The sequence below is a fragment of the Choloepus didactylus genome, chromosome 12 (assembly GCF_015220235.1).
Source record: "Choloepus didactylus isolate mChoDid1 chromosome 12, mChoDid1.pri, whole genome shotgun sequence".
In the NCBI taxonomy this organism is placed as follows: Eukaryota; Metazoa; Chordata; class Mammalia; order Pilosa; family Megalonychidae; genus Choloepus; species Choloepus didactylus.
The window spans coordinates 37,151,217-37,163,381 of NC_051318.1; the positions used below are offsets into that span (position 1 = coordinate 37,151,217).

The following is a 12,165-nucleotide window of genomic DNA, read 5'->3' on the forward strand; positions in this document are numbered from 1 at the left end:
GTGTGATACTAGGAAAATCACACCCTGTTCTTGACTGTCAGTTTCATAGACAGTAATAATGTTCTTCATCTAAGGGGTAGTTTTAGGGAGGTTAATTAACTCGTAGTTGAAATGTACTCTGAGGCCAATGCATGAAAGAGGCCATAAATCAAATTAATTATGAAACAAGGAAAATCATAAATATCAAACTCATGGCAAAACCTCAGAAGTCCTGAAGTGAGGAAGGTTTAAAATTAAGCCCGTGGCTCTGATACTAACTCACTCTTATACTGAGATATTTTGTCACGGAAATAGATTTGTGACATTCACAATAGGGCTTTCTAATATTTGGAAATGGCAAATGCGTCTATACTCTGGCAACATTAACTCTATACTTCACGTATAGAGATACGAAACACTACCAGTGACAAACAATCCCAAAATTAAGGCTGTTCAAACAGTTAACTGATGTATCCATGCTTAATCTCAGTGCTGTTTAGTTAGCATACACTCCACCTTACCAAAAGTCAATTAAATACACTTGATTTCAGTGAGGTACAATCATTTAAATATATATACTTCTTTGTCCTCTCTGAGGACCACAACTAACACTCAAAATAACATAGCAAAATCCAGTAGCAAAGTGCACTTTCTCACCAAATCACTTCCTAACTTCCCACCACTTTAAAGCACTTTAATCAGTTTTCGTTTGCCTAAAAATTTTTAAGGGAGACTGGAAGGTAGCTAATCTAAGAAAACTGAGGGATCAGTTTCTGAAACAGAGGTTGAAATCTGCTTCCGGGGAAGTCAGGTCAGTCCGACCGAAGCCTAAATGAATGGAGCAAGGTGACTGGAAAAGGGGCAGGCTTCCAGAAACGCCTGCAACGGGACAGCCTCTTCTTTCAGCTTGGCACTTTCAGCGACTGGCACACACGCCTCAAAGGGAAAGGGGCCGAGCCAGGAGAACTCGAGGTCACCCAGCCTGACCCTAACCGCCCAGCCCACCTGCAGCAGACCCCGGGCACCAGAGCATCGCACCTGGGGCTCACAGGTGAGGGCCGAGTCTGGCGGCGGCGGGACTTGTTCCCCACTCGCCCTTCGGGCTGAAGTGAGGGCAGTGCCCGCAGCCCCCAAGGGCAGGAACTACCAAGGTTCGGGAGCGGGGATGGATGGCCGGGCGCGGAGATGGAGGATCGGCCCCCAAACCTCCTGCAAACCCGAGGGTCCTCGTTGTCCCCACTTCCCTCAAGGAGGTGCCCAGACGGCATGTAGGGAACAGCTAGCATGGCGGCGGCCGGTACTCACAAAGCCCACTCGAGCCGGTGCTGGTGAACATGGTCCCGCCGGGCCCGGAGCCCCTGCGGGGGGAGGGGGGCGGGGAAGAAGGGGAGGGGAATCGGAGGTGGAGAGGCCCGGCGATCGCGCAGGCGCACTACCGGAGAGCCGACGAACCCAGGCGACTCGATTGCGCTCGGCCGCCTGACGTACAGGGCATGCGCGGCGCCCGGGGCGCACATGCTCCCTGGGACCTCTCCCTTCCTGCGGGGAAGGGGAAGTGCGTCCACAACCCCAGTACAGTTTTTTCGACGGCCGTGGTAGCTGTTTGGAAAAGAAATGCAGTAGTCTGAGAGGAACCGAGGCTTAGCTATGGGAGCCGCGAACCGCTGCTCAGCGCCAACCTCACGCCCCTTTCGGCCGGTTCCGCTGGAATGCCGGACTGGGCATTCCTCGAGACCTCCACTCCAACCTCCCCAGACGGGACACCCTCTCAGGCGCCGGCTCAGTTCCACGCAGGCTATCTGGGCAGTAGTCCGAGGCTCGACTCGCTGGGAAGGTTTGGTAATTAGAACCGTCTCAAGTGTCGGCTCAAGTCAAGTCCAGCCTCGCGGCGATGAAAGGGGAGCCAGAGCTGGACGACCCTCCCGGTCGCGGAGAGCGGGGCGTACTGGCTGCCCCCTCTTCTCACGTCCGTCCTACCCGGGTCTCCACGCTGAGCGCCGAGTACCGTAGTGCCGGGACCCCGGATCTGTGCGGAGCCGCTGGATGCACACGCCCCTCCTCCTGCCGCGGAGGGCCTGTGGCCGGGGGTCCCTGGCAGACGTAAAATCTGGGAGCGGGAGCGGCTCGGCTGCCCATACTTATGTGATGGCGTCCTCCCACACGTGGGTCTTTCAGTGAATTCTAAGCCATTCAATTATTTTTATCTTGCAGAATGAAATTACTCTGCTGAAGCAAAATGGTTTTCTTAATGTGAGCTTGAGCCGGAAAACTTATGAGTCGTTAAAAGAAAAAGTTTTAAAAGAATATGGGATTATGAGCACACTGCAAGGCTAAATGAAAAGGACAGGCTACACAACTATGTACAGCATACTTAAAAAAAAAATTCCGAGTGCTAAGGGCCAGCCTGTGTGCTAAATCTGAGATTTGTAGATCAATAAAACGCAGACCCTGCCCTTATAGAGGTTCCAGTGAACTAGAATATTAACATTGATTATTTCTGGAAGGCAAACATACAGGTGACTTTTGTTTTATTCTTTAGGTTTTTCTTTGTAAAATTTGTTCACAGTTGTGAAAATACACTTTCTATTTTAACTTTAGGTTCATCTCATTGTGTTATTTTGCAATATAACGATAGTTTAAAGGTCCTTTATGTTTGAACAAATTGTTGCCTGGCCACAAAACTGTAGCTGACATAGTACAGTCCATGGGGGTCCTGAAACAATTCCCCTAGATCCTTTTAGGGACGCAAAAGACCAAAACTATTTTTGCAGTAATACTAAGACATCAGTTGTCTTTTTTATTCTTATCCACTCAGGACTATACAGTGGAATTTTCCACTGTAGAATTAGAAGACCTGCATAACTTAGTGAACCATTATTTTCCAGATGACCAATGCATGATGTTAAAAAGCATGAGTTGGTAAAAAAATAATTTAAACCGCAAGATAAAACATTGACTTTTACTGTACAGAGTACAAAATATTCATCAGTATGGCTTCAGATTCCTCACTGCAACTAGTCTTTAAGATAAGTTTGGGTATAGTATGGATAAAGAATATCTGAATTATCTGAAATGCTATTAAAATGCTCCTTTTCCAACTACATATCTGTGTGAGGCTAGATTTGTTTCATTTACTTCAAGCAAAACAATATATCACAATAAACTAAAAGCAGACACAGCTGTGGGGATCCAGATGTCTTCTAATAAGCTATGCACTAAAGACATTTGCAAAATGTGACATAATGCTATTCTTACCCCATAATATTTTGCTTGGGGAAGTATAGTAATTTTTCATAAAACATGCTATTTATTTTAACATGTAATGGGTATATTGTCATTTGTATGAATTTCATAATTTTTTAAAATTTTTCAGTTTTAATTACGAATGTGGTAAACATCAATAGATATAAGCCCACATAAACAGAAGCTCCAGTTCTCAATAACTTTTAAAGAGCATATAAGGATCTCAAGACCAAAAAGTTTGAAAACTGCTGAAATGGAAATAAAGTGTTTTGTTTTTTTAATTCTTCAATAATGTTCAATTCTACAAACAATCTTTGCAACCAAATGCAAAGTAATTAGTATGATATCCAAATATTTGCAGTGATCTGTACCTTGAGTGTACGTCTACTATACACTCTGAGGACCTGTAACTCTTGACTGGTAGAAAGTTGTAGGTGTGTCTTCCAAGGAGCAAGTGTGGTTTTTGGAGGAGCAGCATGGGCCTCACTTGGGATCTTGTTTGGACTAGAATGCTAGGCCCCACCCCAGACCTATTAAGGCAGAATCTGCATTTAATAAGACATGCTGTCATTTGTATGCACATTAAAATTTGAGAAGCACTAGTGCAGTGATTCTCAACAGGAAACATTTGGCATTATCTGGAAACATTTTTGGATGTCACAACAATAAAGAATTTCCGGACCCAACATGTCAATAGTATGGAGATCAAGAAACTCCACACTTGTATAATTCATCTAACTTTTATCATGAATTCTTGGTGTCATTGCCTTTGCCTGTATTTCCACTTTGTCTTTTCTCTAGTATTTATTATGAAGAACTAAGTCAGTTGATTCCTAGGAATCATCTTTTGCCTTGCTATGTATGTGAATTTGTTGTTGAACCTACTACCAAATCTGCTTTCTACATTGGGTAATAGTGGTAAGCTTATAAGCCTTATAAACTTACCACCTACCTACAATAAAAGGAAATCACTATACATTTATATAAACTTTACACAGGTGAAGAATTGCCTCCACCAGAAAGACCCAGAAGTAGTCAAAAGTAGTCAGATTCATCATGAGATATATTATCACAAATCAACAGTTAACTTCAACAGTTCACTGTTCCAGATAATACAGAACAGGGGGTAATGGCTATCCTTCCAATGTAGTTTGGGGTAACATTTATAGAATTTGGCGATTTAATTTTTATTAAAACTTGGCATTTTCATTTATTTGCAACCAAATTAGTAAGGCTACCTAAATGCAACAATGTAGACATTAAAAGAATAGTTTGCTACCTAACACTGCTATCTATGTGCTTTAAGAACAACATAGAGTGGATGAAGCAACCCACTCCCTCAGCCTGATAAACTCTTTTCCCAAAATATCAGCTAAAATGATACCTCTTCTGTGGAAAGCCGCCTCCCGAATCGGGCCTAGCGTATGCGCTGCAGCCTGCTCTAGAGTTACCCCCGCCCATCGAGTGAGCCAAGATGGCGCCTGCATCCTGTTTCCGCATAGTGACGCATGTATCCGCCACCCGCTCCTACCAATCGAAATCCTGTATACGCGATACTAGCCTAGAAGCTTATTGGTTGTTAATTGTGTATAAAAGGTCTTACCCGGACGGGGTAGGGTGAGACAGCCCACAAGGAGCCGTGCCTGACGGCCACATCGAGGCTGCTCTCCCACGAGGCGCCGTGCCCCGTGTGGGAACCAGTAACACAGAATGTTCATCTAGCTGTAGTAAAGGGCTTGCTTTCACAACTGCCGTGTGGTTCGAGTCGTGATTCATGACCAGGTTAGTTCGCGCAGTCTGCGTCTCTCTCTCTCCTTCCCTGTTTCCCCTCGCCGGCCGGGAACCGGGGACCGAGCGGGGCAGCGCCGGACAAGTGGTGGCCCGTACGGGGAAGCTCCTCCTCCTGCCTCGCTCTCGACGGTCCCTCTGTGAGGAGAGCAGCGCTGCGCGTGGAGCTTACGGCGGACTTCCCGCGCCTGATCAACGCGAGAAGGTGAGTGCGTCTTATTACATGATAGTTAGGGCCCGTGGGTTTTCAGGTGACCCCGGGGGACTCGGAAGAGCTCTCCGAGTGACTGAAGTATAGTGCCGACTGCAATCATGGGGCAGTCCGGAAGTTCACCTCTCTTAGCTCCCTTAAAGAACCTTTTGAAACAACGGGGTATCTCGGTCAGGAAAAGCTCCCTTCAGCGTTTTCTTGATGATGTTGATACTTTTGCCCCTTGGTTTGCCTGCACCGGCAGCCTTAGCCTACCCTCTTGGATGAAGCTCGGTCGCGACATAGACCGAGCGCGCCAGACGGGCGTGTGTATGGACCCGATTCTAGTACCCGTATGGGAGACCGTCCGTGCGGTCCTTGAACTAGAATCGGCTACCGGCCTAAGCCCGTCCTCTGTCTTGCAAGAAGCACGGTGCGCGCTCCAAGAAACCCAGTCAGTTTCGTCAGCGGACGGCTCCTGTAAGGGCAAACCGCCGGAGTCCAGTGACTCTGACTCAGAGTCAGATAGCGATACTGACGAGAAGGCGGAAGCATCCCCGCTAATTGAGTGGGAGGAGCCTCCCGCCACACCCGTGCGGCCTTCCGCCCCGCCAATGTCTACCGCTGCACCCCCAGGGACACCCCAGCTCCCAACTGACGCCTTGGGCGGTCCCACCAAAGGACCTTGCCGAGAGCTCCCTCTAGTGGCCATGCCCAGTAAATGTAATTATCCTTTGCTGCCAGACCCGGAAACCCCGATGGGTCGGTCAGGGGAGGGGCAACCTTTGCCGTACCCCCCGCCCGAGTATACAGGCCCTCAGGACCCTTTGCCATTAGGTAGTAGTGGGAGACATTTCTGGAGATGGAACCCTTTCACAACATTTAGACCTTTTGGCATGCTGGGTGGCTACCAGCCACTTGAGCCGCAGCCAGTCTCAGAAATGTACCCGGTTATTATCAATCCCCAAGGTGGCAATCGGCACGAATCATATGATTACAAACTATTGAGGGAATTGAGGCAGGCCGTCCATCAGTATGGCCCCAATGCCCCTTATACCTTGAACATGATCGAGAACCTCTCTGCTCTAAATCATACACCCGCAGATATTTTTCAGCTAGCCCGTGCTTGCTTGCCGTCAGGCCGATTCATAGATTGGAAAGCATGGTTTGAGGAGTTAGCTGAAGAGCAGGCCGCAAGGAATGCGGCGGGGAGACGTGGCGGGTGGAATGCTGACATGCTGTTGGGGAGAGGCGCCCATGCCCAGAACCAAACGGGTTTCCCACAAGAGGTCTATGCCCAGATCTTCCGCTGTTTTGTGGGTGCCTGGAAAAAGCTAACAGGTGAGGGAGAGGCTCAGGCCTCACTCAGCAATATACACCAAGGCCCCACAGAACCATTTGCGGATTTTGTAGCCAGGATGCAAACCGCAGCTGAGAGAATCTTCTCAGATCCAGGAGTAGCAGAGACTGTGGTTAAGCAAATGATTTTTGAGCAGTGCAACAAGGAGTGCAAAGTTATCCTGGCACAAAACAGAGCAAAAAATTTGACAGAGTGGGTCAGGCTCTGTAGAGATGCTGGCAGCCCTTTAACTAATGCAGGTCTAGCTGCCATGCTAGCCAGCTCCCTACAGGTGGCTACAAAAAGCCCGAGAACCTTAGGGGCAAAGTCTAACGGGTGCTATGGCTGTGGCCAATCAGGGTACTTTAAGAGAGATTGTCCCAATAGACGTCAACCCCCTGCCACTCAACGGTTTGGCGAACCAGGTGCAGCAACCAGGCCGTGTGGCCGTTGCCACAAAGGCCCCCACCGCGCAGAAGACTGTAAATCGGTTTTCGATGCGCAGGGTAGACGCCTCTCTGGCCGCCCCGAGCAGATTCCAAAAAACGGGAAGAGGGGGTCCGCCCTTTCGACGGACCCCCTTGCATGCCATTCGACAACACAGGATCCGATCAAATTCGTGCGTCCCCCGGCTCAGCAGGACTGGACCTCTGTGCCACCTCCAGACTCGTACTAACCCCCTCCATGGGTGTCCAGTTAGTAGGGACCTCCTTCAAGGGGCCCTTACCGGCTGGTACTGTAGGGCTCATATTGGGAAGAGCATCCACGGCCCTGAAAGGATTAACAGTTATACCAGGACTTGTAGATTCAGATTTCACAGGCCGTGCCCAAGTTATGGTTCAATCTCAGCGGGGCACCTTAGTCATTGCAGAAGGTGATAAGCTGGCGCAGCTCCTGCTCTTACCCAGCTTACATGCAGTCTTTCCAAGCAGAATCAGACAGAGAGGGGAAAAAGGGTTCGGATCCAGTGGAGCGATTTTTGAGGGACTCCATATGTCCCTGGAGTCTCGACCTATGCTAACCATTAAGGTGCAAGGCAGATCTTTCTTGGGCCTGCTCGATACAGGGGCCGATCGGTCTATCATAAGACAACAAGAATGGCCCCCCACCTGGCCAACGAGCAGGGCGGAAGAGCCCATTAGAGGAATAGGCCAAATTTCAGCGCCCATGCTCAGTGCAGCTGCCCTTCATTGGGCCGATGAAGAAGGACACCAAGGCAGTTTCCAGCCTTATGTATTAGCCCTGCCTGTGTCTTTGTGGGGAAGAGACATTCTGACCCAAATGGACGTTACTTTAATTAGCGGCTACTCCCCAACCTCTAAGCGACTGCTAAAAGAAATGGGGTATACCCCCGGCAAGGGTTTAGGAGCTTCACTGCACGGACGTGCGGAGCCTATACAAGCTGCCCCCAAGTCTGACAGACGAGGCTTGGGTTTTTCATAGGGGCCACTGAGGAGAGATTCCCACCCACACCTATAAAACTAAAATGGAAAACCGAGGCTCCGGTGTGGGTGCCTCAGTGGCCCTTGCCACAGGAAAAACTTGCAGCGTTGCACGCCCTAGTATCAGAACAACTAGAAAAGGGCCATATCGCCCCTTCCACGTCACCGTGGAACACCCCTATATTCGTAATAAAAAAGAAATCTGGTAAATGGAGACTGCTACATGATCTAAGAGCTATTAACGATTGCATGGAGCCTTTAGGGCCCGTTCAGATGGGACTGCCCCTCCTCTCGGCATTACCGGAGCACTGGTCGATTTTCATCATAGATCTGAAAGATTGCTTCTTTTCTATTCCGCTCCACCCTGAAGACACCCCTAAGTTTGCCTTTACTGTGCCCTCTAGTAATCAAGAGGAGCCCTGTCAACGCTTTGAATGGACAGTCCTGCCTCAAGGCATGGCTAATAGTCCTACCATGTGCCAGCTGTATGTCGCTGCGAAGCTAGCTAGCACTCGGCAGCAGTTCCCTCAAGTGAAAATCATCCATTATATGGATGACATTCTCTTAGCCCATAGAGACACAGATCTTCTTAAAACAGTTTTGTCACATTTAGTCCTTAGTCTTAGAGAAGCTAACCTAGAGATTGCCCCTGAAAAAATCCAAATGACTGACATTACCACTTTCCTGGGGGCGAAAGTCGCACCCACTCATGTTTCCCCCCAAAAGGTGTCTCTCAGGCTAGACAATATACACACTCTCAATGATCTACAAAAACTCATGGGGGATATCAATTGGATCCGTCCATACCTAAAAATACCCAATGTCAAACTAACACCTTTGTTCGACCTGTTGAAGGGGGATTCTAATATAAACTCACCTCGAAGCTTCACTCCAGAGGCAAGGCGAGCACTATGCCAGGTGGAACAGGCGCTCAGTGGCGCTGCATTGAAGAGAATAGACCCTGATGAGCCTTTTGAAGCCTGCGTGCTGCCGACAGAATTACAGCCCACTGCGGTACTGTGGCAGCGGGGGCCGCTGCTCTGGGTCCACCCTGGAGTTTCCCCCAAAAAAGTCCTAGAGCACTATCCTACAGCGGTTGCAGACTTGGCCCTAGAATGCATTAAAAGGGCTGTGCAGCATTTCGGTCAGCAGCCCAAAAATCTCAGGGTGCCTTATTCTTCCCAGCAGCTTGAGATACTCACCGGATGCATAGATCAATGGGCCATTCTCCGGTGTACATTTCTTGGTCCCATTAACAATCAGTTCCCTAAGGCTCCTCTCTTGCAGTTTGTCACCCGGCACCCAGTGATTTTTCCCAAAGTAACCTCTCCTAGGCCACTAGCAGGCGCCCCCACCGTATACACGGACGGCTCCAGCTCTGGAACAGGGGCGTATTGTGTGGAGGGGGACACTCCTAAAACAGTGCTCTTCCAACCACAAAAGCCTCAATGGGTAGAACTGCAGGTTATCATTGCAGTCCTGGAAAGCCTTTCCGAGCCCTTAAATGTCGTCTCGGATTCTGCTTATGTTGTGAACTCTGTACAAATTTTAGAAACGGTGGGCATTGTTAAACATTCCTCTACAGTAAGGACGTTCTTTGCCAAACTACAGGAGGTTATATGGACCAGGCAACACCCTTTTTACATAACCCATATTAGAGCCCACACAGGTTTGCCTGGCCCTATGGCCCAGGGGAACCATAGCGCAGATGTAGCCACTCGACAGCTGCACATCTTTCCGACGCTGGTACCGTATCAACAAGCCCGAGAATTCCATGCCAAGTTTCACATCAATGCAGGTACCCTAGCTAAGCGGTTCAGCATACCACGTGCAGCTGCTCGAGATATTGTCCGAGCCTGCAACAATTGTGCAGAGCAGAGAGCAGTCCCCTCGGTTGGGGTCAACCCTAGGGGTCTCACCCCAGGGGATACTTGGCAGATGGATGTCACTCATCATTCAGAGTATGGTAAGATCAAGTACTTACATGTGTCGGTGGACACATGCTCCCAAGTTTTATTTGCCTCTGCTGAACCAGGAGAAAGAGTCTCCCACGTCATTGCACACTGCCTTGCTGCATGGGCAGCTTGGGGTAAGCCAAAGACGTTAAAGACGGATAACGGGCCTGCCTACACTAGTAAATCCTTCCAAAAATTTTGTGACAACATGGATGTCCAATTAAAACATGGCATCCCCTATAACCCTCAGGGGCAAGGAATCATTGAAAGAGCGCACAGATCTCTCAAAGACTTGCTTAAAAAACAGAAAGAGGGTATAGGCCACGGCCTGTCCCCAAAAGCTCGACTGTCTGTAGCCTTGCTCACATATAATTTTTTAAACGAAAATTCACAAGGAATGACACCTGCCCTGCAACACACCACCCCGAGTCCTCCGCATAGAGGTCTAGTCCGTTGGAAGGATGTCCTGTCGGGGCAGTGGAAAGGCCCTGACCCGGTGCTCAGCTGGGCCAGAGGCTCTGTTTGTGTTTTTCCCCAGGAACCAGGACGTCAACCAGTGTGGGTTCCGGAAAGACTGGTGAGAACCGTGACATCACCTGAAGAAGCCAAGGAACAGCTGTCAGAAACGCCAACGAATATACAACCTGAACCATTAGACCAAGCCTCCGACCCTGCTGATGATGGCGACGACCGACAAGACGATAATAGTAGGACTGACCACCCCGCGGTTGCCCAAAAAGAGGATCGGTAACTCTGTTCTTTGCTCTCCTATAGCAATCCTTCTAATCTGCCTTTTTCTTTTTAGTGGAACTATATTTCCTCCACAAGCTTCAACGAGTCCTTCCCCCTCACCAATGACACACTGATCCTCTCTTTTGCTAACCTCTCTGTCAAGGTTGTCAACACCACAGTTGCGGCGAATGCTACTTGTGAAACTGGGCTTGCTCCTATAGTCTGCAACCGTTCCAAAGACCCGGATGCCTCGCCGCCCCGCTATCCTAGTGTATCGCCCAAGTTATGTCTGGCTCCCCGTCAAGGCAACCGACTGGGTTGGCCCTGTTTCTCAAGTTGTTTCACTTAACAATATCCCCTTCTCTAAGTCTAGGCGTCCAAGAGGCATAAAAGAATGGCTATCGAATGCTGCCAGTGTAGCTTCCTCTTTGTTTGTCCCAACGATCGGGCAGGCTGTGCTACAAGCATGGACAGATCGGCAGCTCGCCATAACGATGGAAACGGTAAATGGCTTGGTCAACCTTACCCGAGACGTGCTACGCCGCCACAATCAGATGCTGAACTTAAATTTCCAGGCCATTCAGAAACTCCAAGCGGAGATAGATGAACTTGGACTGGAAATAGATGGACTCTGGAGAGTGCTTCAGCAAACATGTGACACCCGGTGGCTTACGGTTAAACTCTGTGTCACTCCTGTCAGGGCCAACGTGACCGGAAGCATTTCCAGAGTCTCTGATTGGCTGAAAAGGTCATATTTTCCTGAATTTGTTAATCTCTCCCAACAGGTGGAATCTAGTTTAGACACAATTGGGGGGATCAAGTTAAAACCCGTTAAAGTCGATCTCTCCGGGTTAGGCGAGGTTCTACAGAAACTATTGCACAGTGTTTCTTCCTGGTTCTCTTGGCCCAATTTAACTAATTGGATCCTCATTGCAGTGGGATTATTGGTGGGATTAGTCGTTGTTAAATGTTTGCTAGAACGCCTGTTTCAAGCGCAGCAGCAATTGCGTGTTACCACTATGATGGCTATGACTCCCACCTCTGTTACCCCCGATAGTGAACCATACCCCTTCCTGGTCGCCTCAGGTGGGGCGCTTTGGAGCAAAATTTGTAGCGAATCGCATGGCTGTTTCTCGGGTGTAAAAGGCGACACCAGTAGTCATAATTTTGTCTCAGGTGGGTCTCTAGGGCAGAGTCCTAGTTGTGGCCAGACTGGACCCTAGCCATTGCACAGAGACACCTAGTGACACCCCCGACTCTGGTTACTGCTGTTCCTGCCCCCGTCGTTGTTCCCCAGTTGCCAGGCAAAGCACTGCAGGGAGAGTCACGTTGCTTCCAGCTTACGGACTCTCCGGTCTCCATATGACGTGAGCATTCTGGTTGGTGCTAGAGGCTCCGCCGCTGGATGGCTGAGGCCTAGTCCAGACTCCCCAAAGCACCAAAGAGGTTGTGAACCATTTGGGTTCACGGGAGCACGCTCATCACTGGAGACACTGG

The 12,165-nt window shown here is 49.2% G+C and overlaps 1 protein-coding gene across 3 annotated transcripts in view; it reads right to left on the reverse strand.

Moving 5' to 3' along the window:
* Positions 1–5,286, reverse strand: part of UBAC2 (UBA domain containing 2) — a 214,730-nt gene extending 209,444 nt beyond the window's left edge. Inside the window, exon 1 of one of the 3 annotated variants that reach the window (XM_037800640.1) lies at positions 5,277–5,286. Coding sequence is in view for 1 of the 3 variants with exons in the window: in XM_037800641.1 (XP_037656569.1) it covers positions 1,285–1,315 (31 nt within the window). In the remaining 2 variants the exon portion in view is untranslated. Of the gene's footprint in view, positions 1–1,017; positions 1,236–1,284; positions 1,418–5,276 lie in introns of those variants that run through there. The other 2 variants (XM_037800641.1, XM_037800643.1) reach the window with 2 other exon arrangements.
* Between the last annotated feature and the right edge of the window lie 6,879 nt (positions 5,287–12,165).